This window comes from Drosophila rhopaloa, unplaced genomic scaffold (assembly GCF_018152115.1).
Source record: "Drosophila rhopaloa isolate 14029-0021.01 unplaced genomic scaffold, ASM1815211v1 contig_115, whole genome shotgun sequence".
Classification (NCBI taxonomy): domain Eukaryota; kingdom Metazoa; phylum Arthropoda; class Insecta; order Diptera; family Drosophilidae; genus Drosophila; species Drosophila rhopaloa.
This window is the reverse complement of record NW_025334990.1, coordinates 9278836-9295023: the sequence shown is the minus strand read 5'-3', so window position 1 is coordinate 9295023 and position 16188 is coordinate 9278836. Positions and strand designations below refer to the sequence as shown.

At 39.7% G+C, this 16188-nt stretch overlaps 1 protein-coding gene across 1 annotated transcript; it reads left to right on the top strand.

Moving 5' to 3' along the window:
- The first annotated feature begins 7746 nt into the window (after positions 1-7746).
- Positions 7747-8435, top strand: LOC108042823 (general odorant-binding protein 56h). The gene is made up of 2 exons (XM_017121282.2): positions 7747-7838; positions 7907-8435. The coding sequence occupies exons 1-2, from the start codon at positions 7782-7784 to the stop codon at positions 8240-8242; spliced, it is 393 nt and encodes a 130-aa protein (XP_016976771.1). The 5' UTR covers positions 7747-7781; the 3' UTR covers positions 8243-8435.
- The last annotated feature ends 7753 nt before the right edge of the window (positions 8436-16188 follow it).

Below are 16188 nucleotides of genomic sequence, written 5' to 3'. Positions count from 1 at the left end.
GATTTCTTGAAGATAAATATTTACGTTCTTAATGTTCTCATTCACCTTCCGTAACAATAGGTAAAATTGATAAAGTTTTATTAGCCTTTTTAAATATATTGTCCAAGACTTAGTTATTAATATATTGCTCAAGTTTTTAGTTATATCAATATTCAGATACAACCGAATGGAACTGTTAGATCGTCATAGCTTAAATATTTAGCTTATCAGAAGTGCTATTATTTTAATTTCCTCTTTAATTAAGACAGATTCGGTATTGATTTCTTCCACATCTTATTTAATTTTGATTTATTAACTTACTCACATTCTAGCACTAAACGATTTTCTTTTGTTAAGTTACTAGTTGCATAATATTAGCAATAGGTAACTGAACAGAATAAATAGTTTCTTAAAACAACTAAAATAAAAAATATTATTTATATTTTAATTGCCTTCACTAACATTTACATTTACTGACAATTTGTTTGAAAATTAATTTGGTCCCCATTTCGCAACTGAACTTATCTGCTGCTTATGCAGCTTCTCATCTCAAAGTGTAATCCCCGAAAGTCCTTGCTTGCTTACAATTATAAGCATAGTTGATGCCAGCCTAACTCCACCACCCATATATGTACATAATTCCTTATCTCATTGGCGCCAAACTTGAATCCAGGGCCAATCAATGACGTTACGCATACGCCGCGTAAGCCGCAACAACATCCTGCCTGCAAGCACAACAAGTGCTCGCAACGACAGCGTCTCGTCGTATTTTTCCTTACAAAAGCGTCGCCAAGTCTCGCCTCCAGTGCCACGCCCCCCAGGAGCGCCCACGCCCCCGACGGCGACACTTTCGCCGCCCCTTTGTCAAAGCGACTGACAGACGGGCGGCTCTTAGGGCTGAAAGCTGCTTTATATGCACACGGCGTATTCATCAAAGTGGTTTTTATATTACGTGATATTTTCTGCTGCCTTTTCCGCTTAATTTTTTACACGCTTCCTTTTTTGCGCCAAACAACAAAATTTTGTTGACAATATTTTTCGCCTCGCCTCTGCATTCACTCACTTTCTCCATGATATCGCCCTTTTTGTCTTGGCAAACTTTTACACAGTTTTTGTGGGTTGTGGATGGCAAGTGTTTTTGCTTCCCTAACGAATTCATAAATATTCAAAACACATTGAAAATTCTTTCTTTTCGCCGTATAATTAGGTTTTAATCATCATCAGTTCCTTATTTTATGGACCCGGCCTGCCAATCAGGCTGAGAAAATTGCGCTAAGACTAGTGCAATCAATTCTGACAAATCAGGGCAAATTGACGAGCCCATAAGCCTGACAGAAAAAACGGCAGAATATATATATTGCGAAGTCCCCATTTCAGGCTGACTAATAAAATGCTCTGTCGCAGTCGTCGAATTCTCAAAATTGACGGTATTTCCCTTCCCACCGGCTGAGGGATAGGTTCCCAATCCGAAGGACCAAAAAGGAGAGCACGAGTTCAATCCGCCATTTCATCGACTGCTCGACGGCTTATCATCTTGGCCGTATGTCACCAGTCGGCTGATGCATCGCGTCAAAGGATCCGCTCCACTCTGTTCCGCTGCGCAATGTATCAACCTTAATATTGACTTTCGTTTTGGGGGCAGCTTTGGGGTCGTCACATCCGAGGCACCTGCAAGTACACACGGAAAAATTCTTAACTTTTTTTGTATGCCCAGAAAAACAAAGTGACCTTAATAATTATCAAAATTAAATAAGCTTTAGGAAACATAACAAATAAAAATCTATCCACCTATTTTTAAAGAATTAGAAAAACAATTTCATCGATGCATTAAGTTGGAATTTTTCTTTAAATATGTCGTTTTTACCTAAAAGTTCTTATGATAGTGACGAAAATGAGCAGCCAGCAATAAAGAAATATAAAAATGTTCAATTTGAACGGCAAAAGATGAACTCAGTTTTGAATTCTTTAAATAATTAATCCCTTTTATGTTTAATTGAAAGCTTTAAAATACTTTCATCTTCCCTATACCGAAAAGGACCAAAAGGTAATTTATATTTTAATTGACTTATATTAATTGTTATCTAAGACATAAATAAGAACACTGTTATATATTTGAATTTATGAAAAATGAAGAAAAGTTTACATACATATTTTAATTGACTTATATTAATTGTATGATTTTGTATGATTGTTATCTAAGACATAAATAAGAACAATGTTATATATTTGAATGTATGAAAAATGAAGAAAAGTTTCTTATGTAGGACCAAATTAGTATTCTGTTTTCGGTGCACATCCATCTGCAGCTGCATCTGCAACTGAGGGCGGTTTGGATCCGCCACCTGGCGGTTTTTTGATTGAAATTGGAGATTGCAATTGCCCCGGCTCTGTGCCCCTGGCTTTCCACCTGAGTGTTCGTGTGTTTGCCGGAGTGTTTGCTGCACGGCGGAAATTTGACTACGCCACGATATGCGACCAGACAATTTAATACCCTCCGAAAGGCCCGACGGCGGCTCAAATGCGGTTGCAGCTTTCCGCAGTCGTTTTCGTCTGGGGACAGGCGGAGTGTATAAGGTGCCTGGTTCCATGGGCAACAAGAAATTAGTTTCTGATGGTTGCTACCTTTTTTCCGCCCTGCCATAACACTGAGAGATGGAGATTGAATTTGGGAAAACACGGGGTGATACAGAGCAAATGGAACGACTTGTGAGCGGGCAAAGAAAATGGAGAGATCAACGGACTAGTTTCGAAATAAATTATTGCATTGGACCTTAGAGAATATGAATGTAAGTCGCAAATAAATTTGCCAATTTCTAGAAATCTGGAACACAAGATGGCACTTTGCCAGCCATCATCTAGGTCGGCCACCCAAAGTCAAACACCGTCCATTTGGCCAACACCCTCTTCGCTTTTCATTAGCCACTCCAATGGGAACACACCGTGCATTTTGTAATTTAATAACTCACGCAAGTAAATTAATTTAAAATCATATTTATAGCATTTTAGTTAATTAAATGCGCAAAAATGTGAACCCGCCTCCGCTTAGTCCCTTCTTTTTCAGCTAGGTGAAAGTGTCAAATGCATGAATGTGGTTACTAATGTTGCTTTTGTTGTTGTAGTGTCTGTCACACACACACTAGCACTTGCTCACACACACACACACACACACATACACACACCTCTTTTTGCCATCCGCCTGCTTGCCGCGACATTTATGAACTTTATGAAGTCTGCTCCATAAATCATCTCTCCCATACTCTTTTCTACGGCAGGGCTAGCATTTTGCTTAGGCGAATTTAATGAAAAAATGAATTTCGTATTCCCAACGGGCTAGAAAACGAAGAAAGAATACTCTAGAGCATATAAACTTATAAAAATAATACAGAAAACTTCTTGCTAAATAACAATATAAATACAAAAGCATCGCAATTTTAAAACATTTTAATGGAACTATATTTTCCAATACGTAGGACTAATAAAGTAAGCCTTTGTTATTGAGCTCTTAAATAATTGGTTAGAAATACTTAGAGAGTTTTAGAACGCCTTTTATTTTAACTATTAGCAATCCTTATATATTTTTGCAAATTTTCCAGGCAAACTTTGAACTTTCCTACCTTAAGGACTAAATCCCATCAAATATTCCAATTCACTTTCCCTTTATCAAAGGGTATTCTCACATTCCCCGGTCCGTGGATGTGGATTCCTCGCGTAAGTTGTCTGCACGAAAGCGAAAGATGAAATCATGCGGTCTGCCGAGTGCCTCCAAAGGTGGAGCAGGGATTTGGGACAGAACTGGGATAGGTGACTGGGTGGCTGAGTGGTTGAGTGGTGCAGCATGTGTGCCACATGGCGCATTGCCGTATCCACGGCTACGACGACGACTGTTTGTTTGCCTCTTTGTTTATGTTTTGTTCATCTTTTCTGTTTTTGTTTTGTTTGCTATTTATATTATTTTTAAGACTTTGGCGCTCTGGATGGATTATTATTTTGCGCTTATTTCTAATTTTTTCCGCATCATCTTGGGTTTTATTCATCTCCTGCCGAGATTTTTATACCCAATATACAAAGTGTGAGTGGTCCTGAGGGCTGCAAGTTAATGTGGCGCATTATGTAGCCACATAGTTTCAGTTTCGCTGGGATTATGCAAAGTTATGCGGTCCATCCTCTCCCCCGACTGCCCTTCAATCTGGCCAATAAAGTGCAGAGCAGCCAACGCACATATAAAACAATTTGCCTACAAAAGAGTCTCATTTTCGGGGTGGGGGTGCTGGCAATTTAAAATTGTTTATAAAACACAGGTCGGCAGCCACACACATGAGCATAAAACCTGCATGGCAAGATGGTAAGTCCTGTTGCTGGAGCGGTGGCCGCAATAGCTCCCAGAGGTCGGCATTAAATTCTGCTGCTGGCCTATATAAGCCCGAGCCCGGGGTTTGGGCCATGGACCTAACTACACCATGGGGACGGCAATTGATGATAGTCTAAGGCCCAAGATATGTAGCCGTGGCTGAAACTGAAGCTGAAGCTAAAACTGAGGCTGAGGCTGAGCCGTAAGCCTAAGCGAATGCTCCGGGATATAAAAGGACTTAGTCGCATGTTAACGCCATGCCACGCCTACGCAAATCCATAACAGGAGCAGCAGAATCAGGATCAGAATCGTGGGGCAACCACCCCCGCAATGCACTGCATCCATGGTGGTGTAGATGATGCCTCCCCGAAGCCAAATCCCCCCACCCCACCCCTCCTGTTGGCCATTATGAAGTCATAAACGCACATGCAGCCAGGCCAAAAATTGGAAGAGCCCATTGGGGATGGGCCCGAGGCCAGCTCCATCTTCATCTGGCCCCCGACTTTTGGCCGTTTCTGTTTTTTTAGCACATGTAAAAATGCTTGTTATCAAGGATGAAAAAAAAAAAACAACATCCGCAGAGGGGGGGCCGAAAAAAAAATTAAACAACGAGATGTGGACAATTTTCGGGCATAGCCCCAGGCTTAAACTGTTATTACCAAAGAGGAGTGGGCGGTTCAGTGGGTCCGTCTGCTGTTTATGAGTTGTAAAGCCGTAGTCAGACAATAGCAGGCAACAGCAACACATGAGCGCTAAGCCGGAGGACATATAACGGGCCTGGTCTAGTTTGCTATTTTAAACAGCAGGACAAATCGGGGGAAGCCCCGACTTCATAATTCCGCCCTCTTTTGTCTCTCTCGTTTTGCCACTCTGGCTGTCAATGCTCTGTGCTGGCTTCTTATGCCTGGCTGCATTTTATATTTATCCTGGGCCAGAATTTGTGGACCTGGCCAAGGAGCAGTTAAGTGGGTGGGAAGTTCGTTTTCCCAGGTGAAATATGTTATTTCGTATAGGCTCTCGAAATGGAGCATCCAGCCAGGGGAAATTAATTTCACAGAAGAGAAAGTCAAATTGGAATAAAATATATTTTGAATAGCCTGCTATTAATTGTTAGTTTTTCTAAAATGGTTTAGAATGCAAACAATATAACAATTTGGTAATGAAAAATTATATTTTAGAAAACTTAAAAAGTGGAAAAGTTATAATTCAAGCACTTAAAAAGATTCAAAAATAAAACAAAAGACCCAAAATGTGTCTAAATGGTAAAACTATTTAGGAATATTACCCTTACAGTCATCTGAAAAAAGTATCTGAAAATGTAAAAATATTTTGCCGCATTTTATGAGTCAATTTTTCTATAAAGAATGATTTTATCTTGTTGGTAATTTTGTTATTTAATTATATACCTATATGAAGATTAACATCAACTCAATATTCAAGTTTAAAGTTCATATTATTCCCAATTTTAGAAGCCTGTTTGTTCGCAATAATGCTAATGCCCTGAGGGCGTTAAACTAATTGAAAGGGATGCCTGCCCACTTTTTGATGAGCTTTCGATCTCAAATTTCCTCCCACTTGGCTATATCACAAAGGCCACGCGTCAATTACACTGAAGTAGATGTAAAATGTGTTTTAAAAGCTTGGCCAATATTGTTTTACCATGCGCAATGGATTTCATCGGGGGTTGAGGGGGCAATTGCGTTAGCGATTCGAAGTCCGGACTTGGGCGCGTGTTCCTTCCGGTTTGGCAGCACGTGACCAGCTGAAAGGAACTGGAGAACTTGCCCGACATTCCGTCCGGGCTTTAAGAGCAACTTTAAGGCGGGTTTGGCCAACTACTCGCTCGGGCGGAGGAAAAAGGCAAAAACGGTTCGGGCGTTCCCAACACATTTTTGGCATACTTCACACAATCTACTGATGAAGTCAACTGGAAAACTCGCATAGCTTTGATGTTTCGACAGCGATTGCAATGTGTACACACGGATACACACAAGCACACACAGCGGCGGACAATACACACACACACACAAACAGTCAAAGGATGCCATTTATTCGAATGTCCTTTGGCGCATTTCAAAGCCCGCAACTTCAAAGCCCAAAAATGACCTTTGTGTGCCACAGAAGCTGTGGCAAGCTGGCCCATGCGAAAGGGGCCACTAAATAGTAATTTACTAAATTAGTTTGTTTTTCTAATTACCACTATGAGATGGCCAGCCGGCAAAACTAAAGCCGACTCCTTGCCCTTTGCTCTTCTACCAGCCACGTTGAGAGCTATTAAATTTTTTTGCAATTACTCTAAAAGGATTTCAATTAGCGTTTGAAATCGCATTAAACTAAATGAAAATGTGCGCACCACATAAAAATAATTTGAACTATATTATAAATAATAATATTCATACTGCTAATAGGAATTATAAAAACATTAGCCGCAGTACTTGCGCAAAAAAGCCAATTACCGTAATTCCAAACAAATGCAATTACAAAATATCCGAATTATGTAATCGGCATTGGGATAGTGAACCTTTCAGCGAATCCGCATCTTTCCAATTAAAATATGCGCTAGACTGAGCGTGCAAATTAATCAAGGCATTTCCATCACAAATTTTAATGGATTAAGTGGCAAATTATTCAGTTGACCCATTCGTTAATAGCTGTGTCGCATTCTAAACAAATGCATTTTGATAATATTCTCCCGAAAATGAACAACAAATTATGCATAATTAAGCAGATAGCAAAAGTAATTACAAAACAAATAAACGTGTTTGGTTCAGCCTGACATTCTGCTGCCCTGTCAAATAATTTTTAAAAATTAAACCGAACTAAAACTTTTTTTGAATAATCCCTAAAAATCATCGCGAAACGATTATCAACTCTTTAAAACTAAATAAGAATTTGAGGGGACATGATATTCTACTTTTTATTTATATATACTTATTGTTATTATTTGAATTTATACGTTTATTCAATATTTAAAAACATTTACATTTTCCAACTGATTTTTTTTTGCCCAGTTTATCAACTTGTATGAAATAACTAAAAAGCCATTAGTTTTCATAACCAACTGGTGCTAATTTATACAGAATTTATTTACAAAAGTTGAGTCATAGTTCTCTTTTTACTTTCCTCTTTCGCTTTTAATTTTATAGCTTTCTGAAAATTCATTGCTTAATATTCAGAGTAGTTTTTCGAGAATTAGGTGACTTCCTAAACTGTAAAGCAAATTTACGATCTGCAAATCAGTAATTAGCCCGACCCACAGGTTGCCGACCTTGGCAGTGGGAATAACTTTCGGAGTTAGTCAGTCAGCGTGACCAATGCTTCTCTGCTTTTAGTGATAATCAATATGCGGGACAAAAAGAATTGACAAATGCAAAACGTCACGCAAGGTGCAGCTCGAACTATAAAAACCGATGTAATTTCAGCGAGCGATTAGTAAACAAAAAAGCTAAGCAAAATGAGGGCTACTTTGGCATTGACTCTGCTACTCAGCTGCCTTGCAGGAATTCTGTCCGTGAGTTAAGAATTATTTGCACTATTACTTTCAAGTCACTAAAATGGATAAACCCTTTATCCAAACAGCAAAACACCATGGATCCCCGGGTCTCCAAGGAAACGGTGGACGGTTGCATGAAAGAGAATGGAGTCTCGGCCCAGGATTTGGCCGACTTACAATCGGGCAAGGTGAAACACGCGGATGCCAAGGACAATGTCAAGTGCTCCACCCAATGCATTCTGGTCAAGAGTGGTTACATGGACTCCACGGGCAAACTGCTGACCGACAAGATCAAGGCTCACTATGCCAACACCAACCTTATGGCTTCGATCGAAAAGGATTTGGATAGGTGTAGCAAGGTCAAGGGGGACAATGCCTGCGATACGGCATTCAAGATGTTGGGCTGCTTCCAGGGAGCCTAAAGATCCTACTAATCAGCCAAAAAGTGTCGAGCAAAATACTTCCAAGAGCAATAAAGGCTAGCAGCAGCAATAGAACAGAACCATAAAGTCAAGAAATGTACCAAAACAGCATTTTAAGTGTAATATATAAGTGCTTAGTACTGCTATCAGTAAATGGGCTTCAAATAAATTAGTTCTTCATTTACTAAGGATACTTTTAGTTGATTCATCTTAGGATTCTGGAAGCTAACATCTACAAAACTATCGTTATTTACCAAAAATAAATCTTTACTGTTGTTTCCTTTGCATTTACTTGTATGAGAGCAAACTAGTTATATCATCATATAACTATTTAAAGCTGAACACCGCTAAATTTCATTACAATACACAAAATTTCAAATAAATAGCATTTCAGCAAGTAGTTTCTATTACTTAGCATGAAGTAATTATAAATAGTTAAAATAGACTGGTTTCCTTAAAAAGTTCACTTTCTAGATATCTCTCGCATGGCAGTTAAACTGTTGCTTCCTATCCAATTTGATTTATTTCAAAATTTCCCCCAAGTTCATCTCTTATTTTGTACCCTGATAGCCTTTTTGGTGGCTAATTTGGTAAATATTCTAGCAAGCATCTGTGAAATGCCAGCAATTTAATTATTTCGAACCGCTTTGGCGAAAAGGCAAACAGAGCACTCATAAAATCATAGCCACCGGCAACAATTTCAATCGAATTGTCAGGGTCGGGACACTCTTTGCGATTCCACAGCCCCATGTTGTTGTTATCGAAGACAAACTAAGTTTTCATATATAAATAGACGCTGCCGCCTGGAGGCGCTGTGGCCCGATTCTCAGCGATTTTGGGGCCAGGCTACATATTGTATTCCGAGGAATTTTTAATTTCTTCATTGTGAAAATATTTATTGAAACCGAACAGCGCCGAAGGCATCGAAAAGTTGACGGAGCACTCGCACCAAGCGAAAAGGGACAAAAGAAAAACAAGAGCCCGAAAATTGCGCAACGCGAGGAGTTCGATGGCATCGGAAAATCTTCAAATTGGAAGATGAGCAGGATGGCTGCGATGGGTGGTTGACTTTAACGGGGCTCAGTTGCAGCTTAAAGGAAAGTTTCGGGGCACGGGACACGGGACAGGGGACACGGGGGCATCTGGACAGCTCCGGTAATAGCCACTGAAACCTGGGCAAACAAATTGAATGAAATCAACTCGTTAAAAAGTAAATAACTCTGATGAATGGCTGAAATGCACAAAGAGCCCAGGTAGGAAAGGCCGGGATCTCCGCCTGCCAGTCAATTGAAAATGAAATACAAATAAAAGTGCAAACAACAGGCCAACGCATCGGCCACATACAAATGTTGGCTAAGCAGCAGGCTCCAGGATATGCCGCTGACGATGTCTGGACTGTCAGGACTGGCCGAGGAAATTAGTAGAGCCCGGGCACAAAAAGGAACTGAAATCGTTGAAAAGGCAGAAGGAAATGGGCTGTAAGCCGCCGCAAGCCCAGGAGCCAACAAGCCAGGACATCGGACTTGCAGATGCGTCTGCCGCAGGAGGCAAGGAGCTGGATGTTTTCCTTTCACATTCATCGATGAACTTTCAATAACAGAACTTTAGCCAGCCGATTTTTTATGGCCACCGGGCTTCCTTCGCCCTTTATGCACCCTTTTTTTCAAGGATATGACATTGAATTGCACTGGTTGCCAGCCGAAAGTGCAGGATGGCAAAAGTTTGCATCCGGGAATGCTTTTGGCCTGGGCCTGAAAAAGTTGTTGCTAAAAAGTTACTTTGCGAGGGATAAGAGCTCTCGAAACCGGTCGAAAACTTATCTGGATAAGAAGAGATCTGGAAAGTAAGAGCACAGATTCTTTTCGTCAAATAAAATATTTATAATTGACTTCTTACTGCGTTTTAAAAGGTTTTTAGATTAGGACACAGAGAAAAATATCTCAAAAATAGATTTTCTATTTATTACTTTCTTTCAACAAATATTTATTTATTAAAATGTGTGAGTATTAGTTTTCTGCAATTATTTTTTAAATACTAAAATTATTACTATTAATTATTTAAAATATCTGAATATTATTCTTTATACCAATTAAAATAATTATTTATGTATGTAAAATGTTAGTATATGCAAAGAACATTAGGTATTTATTATGGGTTTTGAAATTAAGTAAACTTAGGTGCAAGTTTTGTCTACAGCGTACTTTTAAAATATATATATATATGTTAAACTAAATTACAACACAATATTTTCTGAATGTAACACTCCCACCATGAATCAGTCAGTTTCACACCCAAAGCCATGAGCTTAATTACATTCCAACAGGATTTGAACGAGCACGATCCCTGCTTTAGACGTTGCCACGGCAACACGCTTTTCACTAGCTTCCTTGCCGCTGCTGTTGACAATTTCCAGGGCGCTGCTTTACATTCAGATTTCGCATCGACTTCACCTTCCGGAGACGCCGACCAACCAACCGCAGTTTATTAAAAGCTAAACAGCCAAGTTGCTGATGCCGCTGTCAATGGCAAAAGCAGGAAATATGCATAAACCGAGATAGACTAAGGGAAATGCAGAGTCCCCCAAAAACCCAACACCACTCCAATCCAATCCCACCTCGGCATCAGCCAAGTCAAAACCCATTCAACAACAGTTTCGCATAATTGTAAATTCAAGTGGAAATGAATTTACGCTGAACTCGACAGAAAATACCAGCAAACGAATGTTGCCGTTGCCATCGCTTTTGCTGTGCTGTTGCTTTTGCTGTTACCGCTTTTCCCGAGCAGGTACCAGAAACACTTAAAGAAAAAAAATAGCCATGAATATATGAAATATCATTATTTATTTTGTTTCTAAATAATCCGTCCCTTTACAGTTAAAGAAAATGTCCAGTGAATGTTTGGAAAATTATTATTTCATATTTTTACTTTTCGTCTCTTCACTGTTAAAAAAATCCAAAAAAGGTATAATACATTATTATTAATTTGATTATAAATAATTTTTATAACAGTTCCTAATTACTAATTAAGATTAGGTGACCTATTTATCACTGAAATTACTGAAATCATAGAAAGGAAAGGCAATTTCGCTCTTTTGAAAAACAAATCTATAAAAACTATAAATGAAGTAAGATAATAAAAAAGGAATTTACAGAAAAAGAACCACAGGTTTAACACAAGAGTATATTTTTATGAACTTGAAAAAAAATGTTTAATAGTTATAAGGGGAGAGGTCAAAGAATATGTCGGTATTTTATTAAAATATGTATAAACATTTGATTTAGATAGTTTAATTTTTTAAATCAATCAAGTAACGTAGTTTAGATTTATAAGACAGGACATTAAATCTAACTTTAAAACGATAATATTGCCATATTTAGAATCCTTTTAATTGAGGCTTAATTCGGGAAAGTTAATCCAAAAACGATTCGACCTCAAAATTCTTTGGGTGTATCAGGTAACTGTGAAGAAGGTAACGGATGCTGATGGCGATGGCGATGGCTAACGGTAACGTTTCCCAATGGCGCGCAAACAATATGGCGTCGCCGTCGAGGTCGAGGATTCAAAATGGGCGTTGATGGGGGGCGTTAGGGCTGTGGGCGGCGAAAGTGGGAGTGGCAATCGGGACTGGGTGGCCCGTTAGCTGTGGCGGAATCACGTTGCCTGCATATTTTCATTCATTCGTTTCAACGTCAACGTCTGCCGACGACTGCAAAGTTATGGAATGCATAACGGGCTGTGTACTCCCCTTATGTATTTGCACTTTTGTGTATCTGCCGGATCCAACAGCGCTTGAATGTGCACACTTCTTGTTGCTCTGTTGGCTTACCCTTCAAGTATTTACGCCTTTATTTATTTAACATTTCAATTGCATATTTTCGCACAAAAGCGCGTGCCAAGCCGAAAGGATGGCGTTGATGGTGGGCCAGTCCGTAGCTGTGCAATGTCAATGCCCACCGACCTCAAAGGGCTAATTCGAATGCTTGTGGGAGCTTAGCTCACACAAATTTCTGAAGGTCCTGCACGTTTCCATGGGCGTGACCCATGCAAAATGTCCACAGTGAGTGTCAATGCTCTGGGTTCAAAAGTTTTTAAGAGGAGCTTGGGCTTCGTAAATGAGAAGTAAATATTAAAGTCAACCAATAATATGTGAACTTTTAGCAGTGGACATTTTTATTTGTTTTTTTGTAATTAAATGAAAATAGTCATGTATTATGGGAATTATTTATTTGATATTATAAAGCAAATTTGTTGATTAACAATGTTAAATGCTAAAGGACTGTTAAATCGCTAGATATATCATTTAAAATAAAATTTTTGAAATAATTTAAATTACTTTATATTTTGATGTTTTATTCAATTGTCTGTTTTTCATATATTTTAAATTGCTTTTATTTTGTAGATCAAGAATGTCATTGTGGGAACTGGTGTAAAAAGGTGAATGCAAGTGACAGATTGATGGCCATGTCGCACATCATACCTTATTGCGAAAGTGTATAACAACACTTTCAGTTTTCTTCAGACAGCCAGCCCGCATTCCATTTCATCATCATCATTTTCATTATGAGCGATGATGATGCTGTTGCTATAGCGATTTTCACTGTCGCCCAAAAGTATGCAATACAAAAGGGAGATTTTTCTCAAGTGTTCCCGCTTTTAGTTTAGTTTTTTTGAGCTCTTTTGGGGCTGTTTCTGTGATGCTCCTGCTGGTGACATCGATTGTTATTGTTGGCCAAACAATGGCAAACATTGCCAAATACATTTGCCTGCGCCGCCAGCGAGTATCTATGCGTACGTCTGCACGTCACTTGAGATAAAGTCGGATTCGGATTTGGAATGGGCGCATGATGCCAAGATTGATGGTTGCCTCCTAAATGATACCTGATTGAGTGTGCCGGCGAGTGTTTGCCTCGGTATATTCAATATTGTCAGGGGCTCAGGACTCGTACCGCTTAAGTGTCATTCTGTGTTCTCGACACGCATTTTATGGCAGCAGACTGGCAAAGTTTTCCCAGCCCCAGACAGACGCGCTCAAATAAGTTTGCGTATATGCGAATATGGCTCCTCCTGCGCCTTCTCAAAATGCCGCTGACACTGAGTGAGATAAATGGTGACAAGTTTGTAGGCCAATTTGCGAACTAAACCGTCTAGAAGGCGCCACACACAAGCACACATTGTGGCCCATAACCAATCTCGTCCGTCGTCGATGGCTCACACAATTAACTCCGCGGGGCCCGAAATAAAATGCAGCATGCTGCAATTTCGCCTGCAAGTTGCATTTCACAGTTGACTGGATCTCTAGCTGGATCTGGAGCTGAAACTATATAGCTTTAGCCATAGCCTCCTAACGGTTCTTCCCGCTGCCTCGGCTTCTTAACTTTGGCTCAAAGCGCTTGTCGTAATTTTCGCGCCATCAATTTGGTATTACTTGTAGCGCGCTAGTGCTGGGCGAATTACATGCTTCATTGGGCCTTCGCCGCCGATTGAAGATGGCAAACTCTCTCTGGTTCTGGCTGCAAAACCAGCCAGGTGCTCCATGCCCCATGCTCCATGCTCCATGCTCCATGATGACTCCATGGCTGCTGGGCTGCTGGAATGCAGCTGCGATTTTAGCATAAGTAGCGCAAATTGTATGCATTTCGAGCTAAGAGCGCTCGATGGAACGCCCCGACAATCGCAGCGAGCGACGCAATTACCGATAAATGGAAGCTGGCTTTCATCCACTTAACGCTTGTTATGGCAGCTTTACAAAGTGTTGATTCCGGCACTGCAAATTAGATAACTGGCAGAGTGTGGAAAGGCAACTTATTATATAAGCTGATTACCCGCAGGAAGTATCTTAAGATTGCCCATCAATGGAACACTTGCCCACCTCGATAGCCAGTGATTTGGACGCTGGCCTTGGGTAATCTAATTTATTTAAATGGTTTTAAAGCCTTTGAAAATGTATCTCTTATTTATCCAGATATTTGGTTAAAACATTTTCTAGGCCTTAATAGTTGTCAGCATTGGCACTTCACTTTATTAAGTCATGAACAAAGAATTGATTTAAAATTTTAGAGCTTAAGATGTGGTATCGCTATTCATTCTTGTATATACGCAAATAAAAATTAAAATAATTGTCAGGGCAGTCTTGTTCATATCAAAAAATTATCTTAAAATGCCAAATTTGCATTTCATTATTAATATTCTTTTAATTCTGATATTTTATTTGAACACAAAAGCACCAACAATAGAATTTTTAGTATACGGCAAGTTTTCTTTAAGAAAATGTTTTAATCTGAGTAAAAGTAAAAATTTCCAGTTTAAATGGTAAGCATAAATTTGTACCAAAAAAACGAGAAAACAGGTCTGACTTTTCGATTGAAACTTGTAAGATTTCGCTGCTGACCACTTTACCCTTGCGATTAATCCACCCTTAGCCGTGTAAAACCAGGTCCCACCTTTCGTAAAAATGAACCCCCCAAGTAACTCAGCTACCGGGAAGAAACAAGCCATCCTCACGCTCTGTTCTGGCCACAATTTATGCCTCGGAACGCTCCTCGAAGCGGGACACGCAAACCAGCCCCCGCATTCCGAACCCTGGGGCACAGAGAAATAAAAAGGATAGAAAAACTGAGGCAAGAGGCAGCAAACTGCATTCATCTGCCCACAATGCTCGCTACCTACACAAGTACAAACAAACGATGGCGTGCCTCTCGGGATTCCAAATGGCAAGGGGACAGGGAACGAGTGCGAACGGGGTCGGGATACTTGGCGTATACTTTGTGCTACGACTACTTTTTACTTTTCTTTAACATTATTTTGCACTTTTCAATTAAAAAAGTGTGCACCCCACGCAGCCAGAGAGCCAGGGAGCCAGAGAAGCCGAAGAACCAGGGAAACAGGCAACCAGGCACCACCAGACCCGTCAGACACAAGCCAACAAACTACGGCAAAGGGCAAAAGTAACCCCAAAAGCGGTAGAAACACGCTGATGAGGGGGCATGTGGGTGTGGATGGGGAGGGGGAAGGGGCAGAAGGGGTTGGACAGCGAGGGAAAGCAGCTGCCATAATTATAATTTCTTAATGCAAATAAAAACTCGCTGTGCTGATTTTTCGCTTTTGTAGAGAACCACAATTTAAACATTATGGACTTTTACTTGGACGCTTCGCATTCGTTCTCTTATTTGCCGTAATGCCCTATATCTGATAGTGGGTCTCGAGTTTCTCATTTTAATTTTGTGATTGTTTTAAAAAAAGCTAGATCTAATGATGATGATTAAAAATGCAGTTCAATTATAGGCAGTATTCTGTCTTCTCTAAAAGTTTGCCATGAAAAAATTTGTATTGCTAAGCTTGTCTTTAAACTAAAAAAGAAAAGGAGTAATTTTTAATTTGAAATAATCTTAGTTTTTCAAAGACTTATTTAACAAATAAGCTTTATATATATTTTATATGTTATATACATTTTAAAGCACAAATGTCGAACGATTAACAAAGTTCACAAATGTTCGATCTTCTTTCCACAGTTTTATACATTATATAAGAATTTACCAAAACATATCCTCAAATATTTCAAATAACAAAAGAAACTCCAACAAAGGGTGTACCGCTTTCAACTTATCGCTCAAATATAGTGCAATCTCGTAGTTGTTTTTCTTTTTCTTGCGCATTGCCAAAGAAAAAGTGAAAAAAAGGGTTAAAATGGGAATTTTCCGCTGTTCCTGTTTCGACTCCAGCCCTTTCGTCCTGCCATTGCCACGCCCCCTTCGCTCGCCCACCGATGTTGACCATTGTGGCCATTGCAGTGCCAACAAACATGCATAGTTAATGAGCGAAATAAAAAGCTGTGGCCCCTAGCCACACACACACACATCGCACACCCATTCGTACATATTTAAGGGCCTGGCTTTTCAGCGGCGTGCGCAATGAGCTTACGTGGCGTATAATTAATATTAAATGTTATA

Bases quoted from the DNA above. Each gene is read 5' to 3' on its own strand.
- LOC108042823 (XM_017121282.2), top strand. From the start codon at position 7,782: ATGAGGGCTACTTTGGCATTGACTCTGCTACTCAGCTGCCTTGCAGGA. The intron at 7,839-7,906 runs GTGAGTTAAGAA...TTATCCAAACAG, and splicing joins GCCTTGCAGGAATTCTGTCC to CAAAACACCATGGATCCCCG.